Genomic DNA, 19,028 nt, shown 5'->3' on the forward strand with positions numbered 1-19,028 from the left:
CAGGGCGTTTTAGGAGCACTGTATACACCACTCCTAAACCGCCCCAAAGATGCTGTTTGCAGGACTTTTTTTTTACGCTCTGCAAGTGCATCGCCCCAGTGTGAAAGCACTCGGGCTTTCACACTGGAGTGACAGGAGAGGCGCTTTTTGTTTAGCGCTAAAGTGTGACGGTGGCCTTTCTGGTTCCTGGACAGGTGGCTTCTACACCACAGAGGATCTTCAGTCTCCTTGGATTGAGGTGTAATGTAAGAAGGGTTAAAATTCTAGTTGGAATTCCAGATACAACTTTATTCCATTAAAGTTCAGAGGTACAAGAAATAGCCAACACATTTTGGGGGTCTAAGTGCCCCCTTGATCAGAGCTTGACTGGCAACAAAGTAAACAAACCAGTAGTGAACTGGACCCACAATGATATTCTAGTGTGAGTTGAAAGCACAGGCCTAATCCGCAGCCACTCAGACCCCCGACATGCATTGGTTATTTCTTGAGTTGTTTCCCTAACCTTTAATAGAATAAAGTTGCATCTGGCCCTCATAGCATCTAATATTTTATCGTTGTCACCACAACAGGATTGGAGGGGAAATCTTCCAGTGGGTACTTGTGTTGGTGATAACGGTCAGTGGCTCATCTTTAAAAGGAAATAACGATGGATTCACCAAATGAACAGACAGCCAAAATAATAATAATTAAAACTGGCAGTTTTAACCATTCCCTACTCTTTTCAAATGACAGGATTTGTCTAGAAATACACTGTGCATGAGCGCGCGCTGCGCATTGTGATTGGCCGAGCAACCATCTGGGACCTGTGACGTGTCCCAGATGATTGCTCAGAGGGGGGACTACAAGTTTGTACGCCAATGCATTATATTGGCACATTTTACCAGTGTCTGCAGTTAAAATGTTCATCTTCTGGAGCGTGTAAATCTCTGCAGGAAGCTCATACAGAGAATTTACAGGATGTGCACATCCCTGGGAGAGAAAGCATGTACAATGTAAGGGGAGAGCTATCTTTTTGTTCCCGGGAAGGGCACAAAATAATATAAAGTGTGACGCTGTTGTTTTAATTTCCAGAGCTCTGCAACACACTCTCTTGCACAGAGCATTTCCTCTGACATTGTCCAGTGTTCTCTGAACAAATTGCAAGAGACATGTTTTGTTTAGTTGTGGGTACCCAAACTTTTGAAGTTAAGGATTTTATTAGCTAGGGTAGGTGCAAAAGAATACATTTACATGGCTTTAAATAGTGGACCCCTTAGCAGTTTGGTTCTAAGTCACATGACCTGAAGCCATGGCAGCAGTGCATCAGCTTTATACCCTGGTCACATCGATTGCGACATTAAAATCGCGCTACTTCACTTGAGGTAGCATTTCAGTGCTACTTTAGGTGCGACTTGGAAGACATCTGTGCATCTTCATGCACAGATGTCTATGCAAGTCACACCTGATCTGTCGGAGTCGCACCAGTTTGACCACTTCCAATGCGGACAGTAGGGTGCGACTTGTCATGCGATTTGAGTTTCAAATTGCACGACAAGTCGCACCAATGTGACCAGGAGCTTAAACCGCTTTTGACATTGCTGTTATGTGACATGGAACTGGATTTCCCTGAACTCTACTGCTCATGCTGCCCTTACCCTAATGGGGAGATTAGTTTTTTTTATTTTTTTCTACTTTAATAGAGTCGAGTTTTATGATACTGAAATTTATACAAACATAAGTGACCTTCCTTCCCGGGCACAGGATTGAAGGTGATTTAGGGATCGGGGGCTGGGAAATTTCCAGACATCTGAGATAAGTAGATAGGCCAGGTGGTAGGGTTGTAATCCCATCTGTGTCTTCATCGCTCTTAATTACTATTAACATCTCCATCTTCTCTTGATGTGCAGTTTCTCTGCAAACATGCAAAAAGTGAGCTTGAATATCAGAAACTGTAAATGCACGGCGACCATAAGTCCTGGTTGGAATGATTTCTCGGGTCATGCAGAGTTGCTTGAGCAACCCATATTGGTTGTGTTGAGTTAAACCGGACGACATGTTATTTCAGAAAGTATGCAACCAATTTGCCATCCCTGTATTAAAAAATAATTTAAATATTTAAAATAAAAATTTTATTTTAATTTGCCTTTCCCAGCTTTTGGTTTTCTTACCAAGTAGAATATTTTATTCACACATTTAATAAATACAGAGAACAAATGAAAACCATGATCTTACACTGTAGTACAGAAAGTGGTTTTGTAAGTAACATTTATTTATTTGCTCACTGTTGAATATCGGTTTGAAATGATGAATATCGTTGGCTTTGCTGCTTGAAATTAGTCAGCTGGGGTTCACTCAACAGAAAATGTGTTTTAGTCTTGTGCCATTGTCTGAGGGTTCCTGCAGTTATGTCTTCACACCTCTTTTTGACATGGTCGTAATGAAGGCCTATCTGTCTCACAGCTTGACTCCTCAGTTTCTTGTTTATTCTTCATTATCACACATTCATTGTGTCAAACACCATCATTTAGCTTAGTAAATGGCTGCACAGTGCTGGGAATTTGGCACCATCTGAGTCTCCCAAGATGAAAGGTGCATGATTTGTAAGGTAACTGGTGCTACAGAAAAGAAGAATCTGACCCTAAATATAAATACCGTATATTGATACACCACCAAATTAACCAAAAAATGATTTGTAGAGATGGACTTTGACGGGAGTCCTTCTTCTGCTTTTTTTTCCCCCCCGTCTTTGTGTAATTGATATTTGTGCTATTTACCACCCGTGCTTGCGTGTTTTTTAAAGCGGAGTTACAGTCACTTTAGCGTTTATTAAAAGTCTGAAGCTACACTTCTCCTTTTTAAATGACTTTGCAGGATAAATGTAATTTTTGCATGTGTGTGCGCTATTATCTGTTTTGTACTGTTTGGTCTTATCGCAGCACCATCTTGCATGTAAATGCATTTTAGCCCTGGTTCACACTGGTGCGTTTTGACGTGTCAAATCTGCGGCGCTGCACCGATTTCAAAAAGTAGTTTCTGTACTACATTTTCGATTTTTGGGCCGCGATTTACATTGACATCTATGCAGAAAGCTGCACAGTTGTCTCTGTAATCGTGACCCAAATCAGGAGTGAAATCCTGCGAGTTCAACTGAACTCACGGCTTCATTCCCGCAGCCCAGTGTGAACCTGGGCTTAGGGTGTGCCCCTCAAGTATGTCTTTGTACTCCGCATTCGCGAGTCTCCTGAATGGTCGAGCAAGCTTCTGAAACCTGTTACGTATCCCAGAAGATTGCAGGGAGGGGGGGAGAACTTTCGCTCAAATCTCCCAGTTCGGTCTGAGCAGGAGTGGGTACCTGTCAAAACTAGGTAGGTACCTGCTCTTTTCCCAGAAAGTTATATGCCAAATGTGGCATAGGAAGGGACAGTGCTTAAAGCGGAATGTCCTCTTTTGGGGGGTGCTCTGCTTTAAACTATTTTGTAGGTAAAACCCTTACCATGTACTTTGAGAGTAGTGTCTGGTAAGAGACATTGTCACCTTACCAATGCAGGGTACAGTATAAGTGACTTTGTAAAGGGAACCCCACTTATACTTTGCCAGCACTCTTTTGCAGCTCCTGCCCTCCAGTACAGCTGTCCCAAAAATTAAGTGTCCAGGACTGTGGGGAGTGGTGATGTCACTACCTCAGTAAGCGTTGGTTGCTAGACCCAAGGACTGTCACGGGGAGTAGGTCAAATGCTTCCCCATACCTAAAAGCTCCAGTGATGAAGGCTGCAACAAAGGCAGGAGCTTTGAGGGAGCTCTAGCAAAGTTAAGCCTCGTACACACGATCAGTCCATCCGATGAGAACGATCTGATGGACCGTTCTCATCGGTTAACCGATGAAGCTGACTGATAGTCCGTCGCACTTACGCACCGTCGGTTAAAAAACCAATCGTGTCAGAACGCGGTGACGTAAAACACGACGACGTGCTGAAAAAAAATAAAGTTCAATGCTTCCAAGCATGCGTCGACTTGATTCTGAGCATGCGCGGATTTTTAACCGATGGTTGTGCCTACTAAAGATCGTTTTTTCCCATCGGTTAGGAATCCATCGGTTAAATTTAAAACAAGATTGCTTTCTTTTAACCGATGGTAAAATAACCTATGGGGCCCACACACGATCGGTTTTGCCCGATGAAAACGGTTTATCAGACCGTTGTCCTCTGTTTAACCTATCGTGTGTACGAGGCCTTAGTGTAAGTGGTTTGGGGATCTGCATGGGTAACGTGACAGCATCTGTTTAACCTAGATAGGTGATGATGCTTTTTAGAATTGAGACACGTTTTATAATTATTTTTAAGCATATTAAAGGCCTACCTGCTTCAGCAACTACTGACTTTAACCACTTAAGCCCCGGACCAATATGCAGCTAAAGGACCAGGCCCCTTTTTGCGATTCGGCACTGCGTTGCTTTAACTTCAATTGCACGGTCGTGTGACGTTGCTCCCAAACAAAATAGATGTCTTTTTCCCCACAAATAGACCTTTCTTTTGGTGGTATTTGATCACCTCTGCGGTTTTTATTTTTTGCGCTATAAACAAAAATAGAGCAACAATTTAAAAAAAATTCAATATTTTTAACTTTTTGCTATAATAAATATCCCCCCCCCAAAAAAAATATATATATATATATATATATATATATATATATATATATATATATATATATATATATATATATATATATATATATATATATATATATATATATATATTAAAACTTTTTTTTCCCTCAGTTTAGGCCGATACGTATTCTACATATTTTTGGTAAATCGCAATAAGCATTTGGTTTGCGCAAAAGTTATAGCGTTTACAAAATAGGGGATAGTTTTATGGCATTTATATATTTTACTACTGTGTGGGGGCGTGGCTTTGCGTGTGACGGCAAAAATCACCAGACTTCCTCTAACTCTAAACTGGTAACCTGCAAAGACTTTTTTTCCGGTACTATAGTTTGGTGCTGTTCTACTGGCTTACACAATTTTAAACTGTGAAATGTTAGGGATATATTCGGCACATCATTGTTTTTATATTTAAAAATTAAAGATGTTTGTGTGCACTAGAATTCATTAAAATTAATTTTTTCCTAAACATTTTGAGTTTTATAAATGTCTGTGCAAATAATAAGAGGCCTAAAAAATTGCAGTAACCACCATGTTATTCTCAAGGGTCTATGTTGTTGAGGGTTCTAAGTAATTTCCTAGTAAAAATTGTTGATGTATAACAAAAATGTTAGAATTAGCCAGGGGGTAAAACGGTTAAATTTTTGTTTGTTAAACCAGACTTTAATGTCACTTTACGCTCAAATTAAGTCTTTAAAACATAAACTTGAGTGTGTCTATTGACAGTGCAACATGTGTTCATGCATATGTGCTGGTGTGAGAAATCCCTGATGAGTGTAGCAAATGGTTTCAGAAGTGGATGCCTTTTGCATATTTACTCATTATTCACTTCTTATACTTGTTTCATCTAGAGACTGACTGCTTTTTGAATTTGACTAAAACTAGAACCCATGTTGTTCGTTCTCTGTAGTGTAAAATAATTCATTTTTTTTTCCTTCAGTCAAGTCAATGGGTTGTGATGGTGAGGTCAGCATTTTCACACATGTATACAAGTGTACAGTTTACAGGCAGCCACATACACATAGTAAACACGCTGAGGTAATACAAGATCTGCAGCCAGGCAGTGTTCAGTCTTTGTTCCACACTGGAATTTAGAGTTATCGAGGGGATGTAAGAATGGATTTTCCATCTCCCCTAGGCAATAAACAAGCACCAAAAGCTGGTATGGCCGTCCCATCCCCCATCTCTTTCAGCAGGCTAATAAAATTATTTGTTAATGGCTGGAGGGAAGTGCCTCTCTTGTGAATGCTGAACAAAATGTTTAGTAAAGACTGCAGTCCATTGACTGCCACTAGAGCTAAAAGGGGATTAGAAGCTGTAATTTAAAGCTGATCCCTTCTCAAGTCTGGCAGCAACTCAATGATATAATGGGAATGCTAATTTAACAGCTTCTGTCGTCTTTAGACTGGATACCGATCAGTTTTATACAATGTCCATAATTATTTCTGTTTCCAGCGTAAGATTCAGTTGGACTTTAGCTATCATGATTTGTTACCAAACTTGTGTCCAAAAAATGGTTTTCCACTAACTAAAAGTAGAATCCAATCCAGCCCTGTACCATTCAATCCAGGATCACTCGCTTGTTTGTAGGACACCTTCACAATGCTGGCCGACACTTTCTGGCCCAACTTGCTGAGCAGGAAAATTGAATTGACAAAGATGAGTTTTCACAGCCAATCCCTATTAATTCCCCAACATAGCTAGTCCCCTTAAATTGGTTGTAAACCTCCAGGCATGCAATATGAACAAAGCAAATCTCTATAGTGTGTACTTATCGAACTCCAGAGCACTAAGTGTCATTTCTGTCTGCTGTCCCATTTCTCTGCTATATTATAGCATGAGTCATTTGACAGTTTTTTCTGATGCAAGGAGAAAAAATGGTAATGGGGATGGCACAGCCTGTAATTGACAGCCTCTGCTCTATTCCTGTGTGGAGTGTGTGTGGCTCTCCTCCAATCAGCTCTCAGAGCTCTCCTCACTGATGTAACATCACCTCTCCACCCCCTGCTATTAAGAGCCGAGGGTTCCTGTGTAAATTCTGCACTTTTGATGTAGGGGAAAGATTGCTGTAGATAATGGGTACAACTTATTTAGGATTTGTGTCATCTGTGCATCACCTGAGGCCAGTCACTTAACTGAGTATATGTAAGGGTTTACAACTACTTTAACCACTTGCTGACCTAGGACACAGATGTACATCGAACAGAATGGCACGGGCAGGCAGATTGGCATACAGGAACGTTGCCTTAAATTTGCTGCCCAGCAGGCCTGGTGCGTGTGTTCGCGGGTCCCGGGAACTCTATGTTCCCGGGCAGCCCACGATTGCGGTCGGCAAAGGCAGAACAGGAGGGTGCCTTTTGTAAACAAGGCATTCCCCTATTCTGCCTAGTAACATGTTACTAATGGCTGTTCCCCGTGATCGGGAAAAGTCATCGGTGATATGTCGCGTGTAGTTATGCCCCCTAACTGTAAGAATCGCTCCCTAGTCAGCACTTAACCCCAACAGCGCCACCTAGTGGTTAACCCCTTCACTGCCATTTTTACACTAACCAGGGCATTTTTATAGCACTGATCGCTGTAAAAATGACAATGGTCCCAAAAATGTGTCCGCCATAATGTTGCAGTCACGATAAAAATCGCTGATTACTAGTAAAATTACTAGTAAAAAATAAATAAATAATAAAAATGCCATAAAACTATCCCTTATTTTGTATACGGTATAACTTTTGCGGAAACCGATCAATGAACGCTTATTGCGATATTTTTTTTTTTTTTACCAAAATATGCAGAAGAATAAAAATGTTTTAATATATCTTTTGGGGATATTTATTATAGCAAAAAGTTAAAAATATTGCATTTTTTCCCCCCAAAATTGTCGCTCTATTTGTTTATAGCTCAAAAAATAAAAACCGCACAGGTGATCAAATACCACCAAAAGAAAGCTCTATCAGGATGTAAATTTTGTTTATTTGTTAAAGCGACGCAGTGCCGACTCACAAAAAGTGGCCCGGTCTTCGACCAGCGTAATGATCCGGGGCTTAACTACTAGCCGACCAGCCACTGTCATTATACGGCGGCCGGTCGGCTCTCCTCCTTCGAGCGGCCACCCCCCGCTCGCCCCGACTCCCGTGCGTGTGCCCGGTTGCTCGTTACAGAGTGGGGACCTGTCAGCGGGGGAAATGCTGATCTTCTGTTCATACAATTTATGAACAGAAGATCAGTGTATCCCCTAGTGAGGCCACCCCCCCCCCACAGTAAGATAACACACAGGGACATACGTAACCCCTTCCCCGCCCACTAGTGTTAACCCCTTCACTGCCAGTGGCATTTTTATAGTAATCCAATGCATTTTTATAGCACTGATCGCTATAAAAATGCCAATGGTCCCAAAAATGTGTCAAAAGTGTCCGAAGTGTCCGCCATAATGTCGCAGTACCGAAAAAAAATCGCTGATCGCCGCCATTACTAGTAAAAAAAATATATTAATAAAAATGCCATAAAAATACCCCCTATTTTGTAAACGCTATAACTTTTGCGCAAACCAATCAATAAACGCTTATTGCGTTTTTTTTTTACGAAAAATATGTAGAAGAATACGTATCGGCCTAAACTGAGGAAAAAAAATGTTTTTATATATTTTTGGGGGATATTTATTACAGCAAAAAGTAAAAAATATTCATTTTTTTCAAAATTGTCGCTCTATTTTTGTTTATAGCGCAAAAACGAAAAACCGCAGAGGTGATCAAATACCACCAAAAGAAAGCTCCCGAATCGCAAAAAGTGCTCTGGTCTTTGGGCAGCAATATGGTCCGGGGGTTAAGTGGTTAAAGGGTCACTAAAGGAAAACATTTTTTTTTTTGATAAATAGCTTCCTTTACCTTACTGCAATCCTGGTTTCATGTCCTCATTGTTCGTTTTTGCTCGGATGTTGCTGTAATCCTATGTTCTGAACACTTCCTGGTTGTCTGTTTCCTGATGAAAAAAGTCACGGGAGCTTTCTCTCTGTGGTCACTAATCAAGGAGGTGTGATTACTGTGTGTCTAAAACCCCTCAACACCAATCCGTTTCGTTTTAAAAACCATCACTGCCCTGTATTGGCTCTGTACATCACAGAAGCAGGAAACGGCATGCAAAAACTAAACTGAAATTGTAGGTACATTATATGATTGATTTTTATCTATTTTTAATCATTTTTAAAAGGAATCTGTTAACTATTATGTCTCTATACCCTGTAAACAGTCATTTCAGCAAAAAAAATGTTTTCCTTTACAACTTTAAGTGGTTAATACTTTTTTCTATAGGCTCAACCTATGAAGTGGCATTATGCTTCAAAAACGAATGTGTGTGGTACACACAATGAGATTATCAGACGAATGATTGTCGTGTTTTTTTTTTTTTTGTGCATACTAATCTCAGATCAAATCTGAAGAGTTTACTAAAGTCACGAATATTCTCTTACGACAGAATAAAAATTTGGAAGTGATGTCATGTCGTAATGCATTTTTATTGCATTTTTGAATGACTGCTGTACTGATTAAATTAAATTTGTACAATCTGGCATCGTTTTCTTGCATGTCCAATCAAATATCGGATAAACTGTCCTGATCGGCTCTCAAACTCTGTACTAACGGTCCAATTGGCGTACGTTTTTCTGATCCTATGTACCGGGCATAAATTTTGCTTTTAAAGCATAGCGCAACTTCATATTTGTAAATAATTTGATGGAGGCATTGTACTCCTCGCCCACTGCCTCTATGCCAAGGCCCGACAAACCCCAGGTGCTTTTCGACCTGATGCCAGGGCTGCAGCCTGAATGCTCCCTGCACACGCCCCCCCAGCTATGTATCCTGGGCTCTTCTTGACTATCTTTGGCCCGGGGCTGGCACCCCCCCCCCCCTTCTAGTTGTTGACCCTCATGCGATGAGGTGAAAAAAAAGTTGTGTAAAAAAAAAAAAAAAAAAATTGCACATATTTGCACGTGAAGGGGCGGGGCACATGAAAACGTAAATGGGGGGGGGGACGGGACGTTGTATATCGCTGCACATGCCGAAATGAGAACAATCATTCTAGCACCAGACCACCTCTAACGCTAAATTGATGACTTCTAGGGGGCTTTGATAATGTCCCCTATGGAAAATATTGGGGACTGACATGTTTTTAAGGTTTTACATGTTGGTATCTATTTACTGGGTACAACCTTGGCTTTTATATTTTAGTTTTTTGTACCTTTTTTAAAATGAACTTTTAATGTGGTGGTTTTTTTTGCGGTAATATTGTATGACACAAATTGGAATTACCGTGATTTTATTCTCTAGGGTGTCTGCTTTCAGAAAATATAAAGTGTTTGGGGTTTTTATGTAATCTTCAGGCCTTAAATGTTCTAAATGTATACAAAAAGTCTCTGGCCATGAATGTGTTAAAGGATAAGTTCACCTTTTGTGAACATGTTTCATGTTCCACCCTTAAGACTGGGTTCACACTAGTGCGAATTGGATACGGTTTTCCCCGCATCCAATTCACATTACAGGCGATAGTGACCGGCTCTCAATGTGGTCTTTTTTTTTTATACATTTGCGCTGCAGAGCGAATTGCACAAGGGTCATGTGTGTCTTTGGCTCTGTTTCATGTCAGAATTCAGGCAACAATGTTGGGCCTGAAACTGATAACAGGGAAGCACCGGACCCCTGCTGTGAGCTGCATGCGAATGCCGTGTGAACACAGCCTAATGGTAATCCTGGCCACTACATTCAAAGCAAATTTGTCTTGCAAGCCCTGCTCTGTACGGTACTGTGGATTTCAGTTCCCTCCACTTCCAATTTGTAGGAATACACAGCAAGGTTGCCCCTATCCCCCCTCCTGTTTATATTGGCTTTATAGCCTTTGGAATTATATATACGGCATGCAAGAATATTGGGTGTATAAAAGGCACGTATTGAGAAGATGTCACTTTTTGCTGACTACATTCTTTTTACTAATTCTATGGCCCTGGATACACTACTGTGCAGGTGTAAAGTAAGAATGCTTTCACATATATTCTAGTCAATATACCAATCGCACACGTTCCTGGTAAAACGGCTCATAAAGAAATGGTGGGTGCTAAAATGATCACCAGCTGGGCACTGGAACTAACGAACATATTCGCCAGCACACCGTGGATCGTCTGATTACGTCCACAAATTTAATGCAAAACAAACATGACAATAGTGCAACGTTTCGAGATCACACAGGACCTCTTCGTCAGGCGAGTGAGCACTTTATCACTTGCCTGACGAAGAGGTCCCCCCAATAGCGCTGTGGGATTGATTTCACCACCCCATCAACACTAATCGTCTATGGCCTGCCTTACAGTGATCAGAGACCATCATTCACACAAGACATTTTGGGGGAAAACTTATTAATCATGTTTTGTTTTTTAATTTACCATCATGGACTGTTCTTTTAACATAAGTGATGGTCCTGGAGCAGATTACCATTGGAATTATTTTGTTTTTCTATTAAGTTAGAAGTAGCTTTTGAAGTGAGTGCTGATAACAAGCCAGAAGGTCCCTCGCCTCTATAGTCCAGGGGACATGCCCAAAAGAATGTAGAATTTTGATTTAATCTGACCACAGAACAGATATTCACTTTGCAACAGACCATTTTAAATGAGCTTTGGCCGTCGAGGACTGCAGCGTTTTTGGATGATAATCGGATATATCTTCCTCTGTGCATGATAGCTTTACCTTGCATTTTTGGATAGCACAGCAAAAACCTATTCCTAAGCCCATACAGTGGTGATCATCACAGAATTGTGCCTGGTTTTTAACCACTTCACCCCTGGACCATTTGGCTGGCCAAAGACCAGAGCACTTTTTGCGATTCGGCACTGCTTCGCTTTAACTGACAATTGCGTGGTCGTGCGACGTGGCTCCCAAACAATATTGATGTCCTATTCCTCACAAATGGAGCTTTCTTTTGGTGGTATTTGATTACCTCCTGCGGTTTTTATTTTTTGTGCTATTTACAAAAAAAAATGCAATTTAAAAAAAAAAAAGCAATATTTCTCTTCAGTTCATGGACGGACACAGCAGCCTTTGACTGTAGGGTTATATCTGCGTCCTTCCAGGAGAGTTAGGCAGAAATACAGCACTTAAAGTGTTAACAACTTTTCTTCAGTGCAGCTCCTCCCAGGGGGCGTGGTTCCCCGGGTATAACCCACACCCTGCTCTAGTTTCTCTCTTGTCCGACAAACAGATTCTATCTTGTACCCCGAGGCAACTACTTCGCAAACCCAACGGTCGGGAAGAAGAGACCTCCACCGAGCCACGAATTCGCGAAGCCGGCCCCCCACCCGAGACCCGGGCGGGGCAGACCTTCATGCGGAAGCAGGCTAGTCCGCAGGCTTGTTCGGCTTGCGGTTCCAGGTGCGCTTCTGCCCCGCAGCGGGGGCCTTAGCACCTTGCGGACCTTTTCCCGCCGCGCTGGGCGCACAAAAAAACGCTTGGGAGCAGTAAAGGAGGGCCCTTGCTTACGGCGAGGCTCTTTGCCCTTCCCAGACTGTGGGAGCAGTGTGCTCTTACCACCTGTGGCCTCCTTAAAGTGGAGGTTCACCCTCCAAAAAAGTTCTGACATCACACGGAGTCGCGCTATCCTATCGACAGAATGCCGGTGGTTTGTTTTTTTTCTCAGCACATACCTCTTAATCCCGATTTTCACCTCACGGCAATCCCGCGGGAGTGGGCCTTCCCAAGCACTGCCTGTGATTGACAGGCTTCCGAACGGCGCATACTGCGCGTCACATATGTTACATGTTCCCATATGCACGAAGCACCAGAGATTTCTGCGCTTTGCGATCGGGGAGGACCACTTTCAACCACCATTCGGCTTGGCCTCGGCACCGCGGGTTTTCACCAAGGTGCTCGCCCCGATACTAGCCCTGCTGAGGCAGCGAGGGATCGCTATCGTGGGATATCTGGACGACCTTCTCCTGCGAGCTTCCTCGGGCTCAGAATTAGACGTGGCTGTGTCTATCACGTGTCAGACCCTCCAAGAGTTCGGCTGGCTTCTGAATATCCAGAAGTCAGTGTTAGTTTCGTCCCAGAGACTGGAATACCTGGGACTAGTCCTGGATTCCGCGGAAGCAAGGGTTTTTCTCCCGACGGAGAAACTGAAGACCCTGCAATCTGCAGTGAAGCAGTTGTCGACCCAGAAATGGTCGTCTCTTCGTTTCTGCATGAGAGTTCTGGGTCTGATGGTGGCCTCTTTCGAGGCGGTCCCGTATGCCCAATTTCACACCAGGGACAAGCTCCTGTCTTCTCTGGATTACCAGATTCAGTTGAGCCATCTGGTCAAGTCTTCCCTGGTGTGGTGGCTGACGTCTCCGGTGCTTCAGACCGGGAAGTCTTTTCTACCGTGCCGCTGGACAGTGGTCACGACGGATGCCAGCCTCTCCAGTAGGGGGGGGGGGGGGGGGTTTGGGGCACCCAGTCAGCCCAGGGGCGTTGGACTCAAAAGGAGTCCCGCCTACCGATCAATATTCTGGAGCTCCGAGCAATCAAGCTGTGCCTTGCCAGGTGGTCCTGAAACTGCAGGGCCGACCGGTCAGGATCCAGTCCGACAACGCCACGGCCGTGGCGTACGTCAATCATCAGGGAGGCACAAGGCGCTCAGCTGCAGCGATGGAGGTCGCGCACATCCTTCGGTGGGCCGAGAGGTCCGTTCCGGCTCTATCGACCGTGTACATTCCGGGAGTACAGAATTGGCAAGCCGACTTAAGTCGCACAACTCTGGACCAAGGACAGTGGTCTCTCCACCCGGAGGTGTTTCAGAGTCTGTGCCCCAAAAATGGGGCACTCCAGACGTGGACCTTCTAGCGTCCCGTCTCAACCGGAAGGTGCCACGGTTCGTGGCCAGGTCGAGAGACCCGTGGGCGGACGCGTCAGACGCGTTGGTGGCACCTTGTCACTTGGCCTTCCCTCCTCTGAAGCTTCTTCCTCGCCTGCTGCGCAGGGTGGAAGCCGAAGGGATTCCAACAATCCTGATCGCCCCAGATTGGCTGCTCCTGGTACGCGGACCTGGTGCGTCTGGTGACAGACTTCCCCTGGCGTCTACCCCTGAGACGATCTTCTGTAGCAGGGTCCGATCTTCCACCCTGCTTTTAACGGCGTGGCTGTTGAAAGCCAGGTGTTGAAGGACCGGGGCTTATCGGGCTCTGTGGTTTCTACCATGCTGCGTGCACGGAAGTCTACTTCTAGGAGAATTTACCATCGTACGTGGAAGGCCTACATCTCCGTGTGAGGAGATGAAGTGGCACCCCCGTACATACGTGGTGTCCCGGATTCTGCTGTTTCTACAGCGGGGAGTGGAACAGGCTCTCGCCTTGAGTACGGTCAAGAGTCAGATTTCTGCTCTGGCTGTTTACTTTCAGCGTCCCTTGGCAGCGCACTCCTTGATACGCACGTTTGTGCAGGGGGTCCGGCATGTGACCCCTCCGGTGCGCCCTCCACTGCCCTCGTGGGACTTGAATTTGGTCCTCTCTGTGCTTCAACAAGTTCCCTTTGAGGACATTCGGAAGATCCCCTTGTTGACTCTGTCACAGAAGGTGGTTTTTCTGGTAGCAATTACCTCGATCAGACGGGTGTCTGAACTGGCGGCCTTGTCCTGCAAGGCCCCCCTACTTGGTCATCCGTACGGTTAAGGTGGTGCTGCGTCCGCAGCCTTCTTTTCTCCCAAAGGTCGTTTCGGCTTTTCACATTAATAAGGACATTGTTCTTCCATCCTTATGTCCTCAGCCGAAGAACCAGAAGGAGGCCACTTTACTTTCCCTGGTTCGGGCCCTTCAAATGTATTATTGGCGACGGCTCCGTTCCGGAAGTCGGACTCACTGTTCGTGTCGGTGACTGGTCCTAGAAAGGGCCTGGCAGTCTCGTCGGCCACCATTTCTAGGTGGATCCGACAGGTTGTGCTTCAGTGTGTATATATAGTAATATAGCGCTAGCCAAAATAAAAATGTGAATCAGGCCGCCAACATAACAAAGTGGATGCTTCGTGAACGTAAATATATAATAATGTTGCGCCAACCGGGAACCCTGTGTGGGTACTCCCCAAAAACCAAATAGGTATTCCACCCTACCATATGGTTTTATAAGTGATCAGAATCAGATGTGAATCAACCATGCAAGGTTTGGTAGACAAAAAAGTTCCAAGGTATTATTACCGTGATAATTGTATACCTTGACATCAAGTAAATATGCAGCCTAAACCAGTGAATACTGTGAATAATATCAGACTTATATAAAAAGCCAACCATGTGTTAAACCACCTATATGAGGGTGTGGACCATCTGTCCTGCCCCACAAAGGGTCAAAAACAGGTAGCTGGATATCAAATAAAAAGTGAGTATAAAAAACTCTAATATAGTGCTAATATAGCAATGATGGTAAAAAAATGAGTGCCAATACACCAGTGATGGTGAACCAACCATATGTTAGGCGTATACTCTAGAGGTGCATTGGTGATACAATGCACCGTATCAAATAGTGTAGTATCACCAATAATCAACATATATATTGAAAATACAATAAAGAGACAGTCCACCTTGGTAGGTAGTACAATGTCAACAATAGTTCATATGAAGGTTGGTCTGTGCTTAATAGGACTGTGATAAACACTCAATCATGTGAAAATTAGTCCATATAACATAGAAATGTGATAAACATATTTTCTCCACAGCTGGTTTCATTTTACTAGTAATGGCGACGATCAGTGATTTTTATTTTTTATCGTGACTGCGACATGGTGGACACGTCGGTCACTTTTGGCGCTATTTTGGGACCATTTACACAGTGATCAGTGCTATAAATATGCACTTATTACTGTGTAAATGTGACTGGCGGTGAAGGGGTAACCAGGAGGTGCTGAAGGGGTTTTGTGTGTCCTAGGGATGTGTTTTAACTGTAGGGGGGATGGGCTATGTGTGACACGACACTGATCACCAATCCCGCTTACAGGGAGTGGTGATCAGTGTCCTGTTACTAGGAAATGCTTGTTTACTTCAGCATTTCCCTGTTCTTCCTCTCCGTGAGACGATCGCAGGTATCCCCGGGACCCACGATCACACTCACGGAGTTCGCGGCGGGCGTGCGCCCACAATGCTGCACCCTAAAGGTGACGTACAGGTACGTTAATCTGCCTGTACGTGCCATTCTGTCAACGTATATCGGCGTGAGCAGTGCCATCTGAAACAAACACCATAACATCCTTGGAATTCATAAAGGCTGGCATAGACAGATTTTGCAAAGTGTCTCGTGTTCTAAAAGTGGCGCAGAATGCTCCAAATTCATGTACCTGTCAAGAACATGAGTTTGGCACATACTGTACCACTTTTAAAATGCACGTGAAATACTTTTGCAAAATCTGTCCGCACCAGTTCCTCTCTCTACACCAAAAGACTTTTTCTTAATTAGCCTTCCTTTCGGAAGATACAAACTGTATTTATTTTGGATTTGGTGCAGGCATTGTACCACAATGTAAAAGTGGTACATCTTAGAACTACCTGAATTTGGGGCATGAGTTGCTGTCAGAATCAGAAGTGTTGCAAATGCTTCATGAATTTGGCACAGCACAATGAGGGGGATTAACGCCAGAAGAGTGGCACGGCAGCTTTATTGAATTCTCCTCTGTATTTTGTTGAATAGACCTTTGTACCAGTTCATTGTGGGATGAAGCCAAAATCTGTTTTGTTTTTACACTCCAGAATACCCATTTAGATCTGGTGTGTGGAAAGGCTGTGCAAGGTTCTCTTCAGTTTGTCTGTTGAGCCCCGGACGACAGATCGCGTGTTTTTTTTTTTTTTTTTTTGCATTTCAACCAGGAAGAGTTTACTAAAGTTATGAAAATGCTGTAAGTGATGTTATGTATTTGTATTGCATTTTCAAACGACAACTGTATTGATTAAACGAAAAACATGCTTGTCCGGCCTGATATCAGATGAACGGTCGCAATTGGCTTTTGAAACCTCTGTCTGATCTGATTATCATGCGATCGCTTCGAAAGCTGTATTTTTTTTTAATCAGATGTACAGGTCTTTAGTGTCTGAGGGTCATTATCCTGGAATACGTTTGCACCTGTTCCCCTAAAATGGTCTACCATTATCTGATCATTCAGAGCACTTTTCTGACTCTGAGAAGGCTGTATTCTCAATACCCACAATAGCAGTTGTCTGCGTACACTCTGCATTGAAGGTATTGCTCTTCTCCAAACGTGAACCTGTCCAGATGGAACTTCTGGGATAAAAGCATACCTATACACTATTTAGCTTTGTAATTGCCTTGTGTTGCTTTGAAATATCACAATTCAAGTGCTAAACGACACCCTTTTTACAGCTGACACATGCTAATGGTAATCCAGTACGACTGTACTCTTTGCAGCTGTGTTTATTTGGTTGCTTCATAATTTAATTCTTCTTCCATGTGATGTGTGTAAAAACATTCGCAGAATAGAGTGTAGTTCATAAGATAGATAGCGGCCATAGCCGCTCACTGTATCATTTTGGCCCTGTCCCTCGGCGCGCCGCGTCACTGGATGTGATTGACAGCAGCGCCAGCCAATGGCTGCGCTTCTCTCAATCCATCCGCTCTAGCCAATCAGCGGCCAGGCTGACCGCGCGGGACTTTCGACGGGTCAGGTAAGTAAGGCGTTCCCCCTATCAGAGCATAATAGCGCAGCGGGGGATATTGCTGTAGTTTGCTTGTGTTAGTACAGCGATCTGTCAGTTTGCTTGTTTTGTTCATTCAGCCTGCTGGGTTAAAGGGGGGGGGGGGAGGGATTTTTTTTTTTTAAATAAAACCTATAGCTTGTACCAGGCTTAAACCCCGTCCCATGGGTATTTGTACATTTCTGATCAAATGTTTTCAGTCATAGACTTTGGTTTTCTAATTTATTGTTGCTTTGTCTTGGCAAAGTGTGCAATGGTTTCAATTAGTAGAGATAAACTTCCTGTAAACTGTTAATTTTTGCATTTCAGCAAAGCATTTTTTTCTGCCCCCCCTAAAAAATAAAATTTTAGAGTATGCAATTTACCTTGTATCTTTTTGAGTTGCTAATTTTAGTTGAGAATAATGTATTTTTTTTTCTTTGGCTGTTTGAGGCCTTTTGGAAGACTTGGCTTTTTAGGTAATACAATTGCATTTATTCTAAAGAAATCTGGTCATTCATAGCAGGTATGCTAAAACCAGCCTTAATCTATATTTTCACCTTAGCTTCTTTTTGTACTTTATTACCACTTGCTAAGCTGTTGTTTCATTTTTTTTTTTCTAAAGGAGAACACTTCCTGGGGTGAAGATGCGGATGGCCGTTCCAGGGAAACCTCAAGGGATTTTGCAAAGGTATTATTCATTTATTCAGTCAAAATTAGTAGGAAGATCTCTATCCTATATTGCTTTACGTTGGGCTTCTACTGTAACCATTTTATTTCTCACATGCTGACTCTTCTGTCCATTTCATTTATAAACGTGAAGTTTGTACAGTCCTGATCAAAAGTTTTAAGACCACTTGAAAAATGGCAAAAAATCTAAGTTTACATTGTTGGATCTTAACAAGGTTTCAAGTAGAGCTTCAACATGCAACAAGAAGAAATAAGAGTGAGACAAAACATTTTTTGAGCATTCAATTAATTGAAAATAACGAATAAACAAACAGGCTGCTTTTCAGCTGATCAGAAGTTTAGGACCACACCTCCAAAAAAAAAACTAAACCCCCCCCCCCCCCCCCAAAAACAGAAATCCGACTTCCAAACATGTACTCGGTAATGAGTAGCTCCGTTGTGATTGTTGATCACTTCAGAAATTCGTTTCGGCATGCTTGATGCAAGCTTTTCCATGAGGTGAGTGGGAACATTTCTCCAAGTGGTAAGGCAGCCGCACGAAGGCCATCTACTGTCTGGAACTGTTGTCCATTTTTGTAAACTTCCCTTGCCATCCATCCCCAAAGGTTCTCAATTGGATTTAGATCAGGGGAACAAGCAGGATGGGCCAAAAGAGTGATGTTGTTCTCCTGGAAGAAGTCCCTTGTCCTGCGGACATTGTGTACTGTAGCATTGTCCTGTTGAAAAACCCAGTCGTTGCCACACAGACGAGGGCCCTCAGTCATGAGGAATGCTCTCTGCAACATCTGGACATAGCCAGCGGCTATCTCAGGTGGGATCTGCTTGTCATGCCAGTAACGTTGGAAACCATCAGGACCATCAAGGTTACATTTTTTTTCTCATCAAAGAATAAAACTTTCTTCCACCTTTTGAATGTCCCATGTTTGGTGCTCCCTTGCAAAGTCCAAACGAGCAGTTCTGTGGCGTTCAAGGAGACAAGGTGTTTGAAGCCCTTCAGTCTCAGATGCCGTCTGATGGTTATGGGGC

At 43.3% G+C, this 19,028-nt stretch overlaps 1 protein-coding gene across 2 annotated transcripts in view; it reads left to right on the top strand.

Annotated features, from left to right (window-relative positions):
• Window positions 1-19,028, top strand: part of ARID3B (AT-rich interaction domain 3B) — an 84,468-nt gene that overhangs the window by 13,419 nt on the left and 52,021 nt on the right. For both annotated transcript variants that reach the window (XM_040342940.1, XM_040342941.1), the window contains exon 3: window positions 17,938-18,003. In XM_040342940.1, coding sequence (XP_040198874.1) covers window positions 17,938-18,003 — 66 coding nt within the window. The remainder of the gene's footprint in view (window positions 1-17,937; window positions 18,004-19,028) is intronic.

Source organism: Rana temporaria, chromosome 3, assembly GCF_905171775.1.
Source record: "Rana temporaria chromosome 3, aRanTem1.1, whole genome shotgun sequence".
NCBI classification, from domain to species: domain Eukaryota; kingdom Metazoa; phylum Chordata; class Amphibia; order Anura; family Ranidae; genus Rana; species Rana temporaria.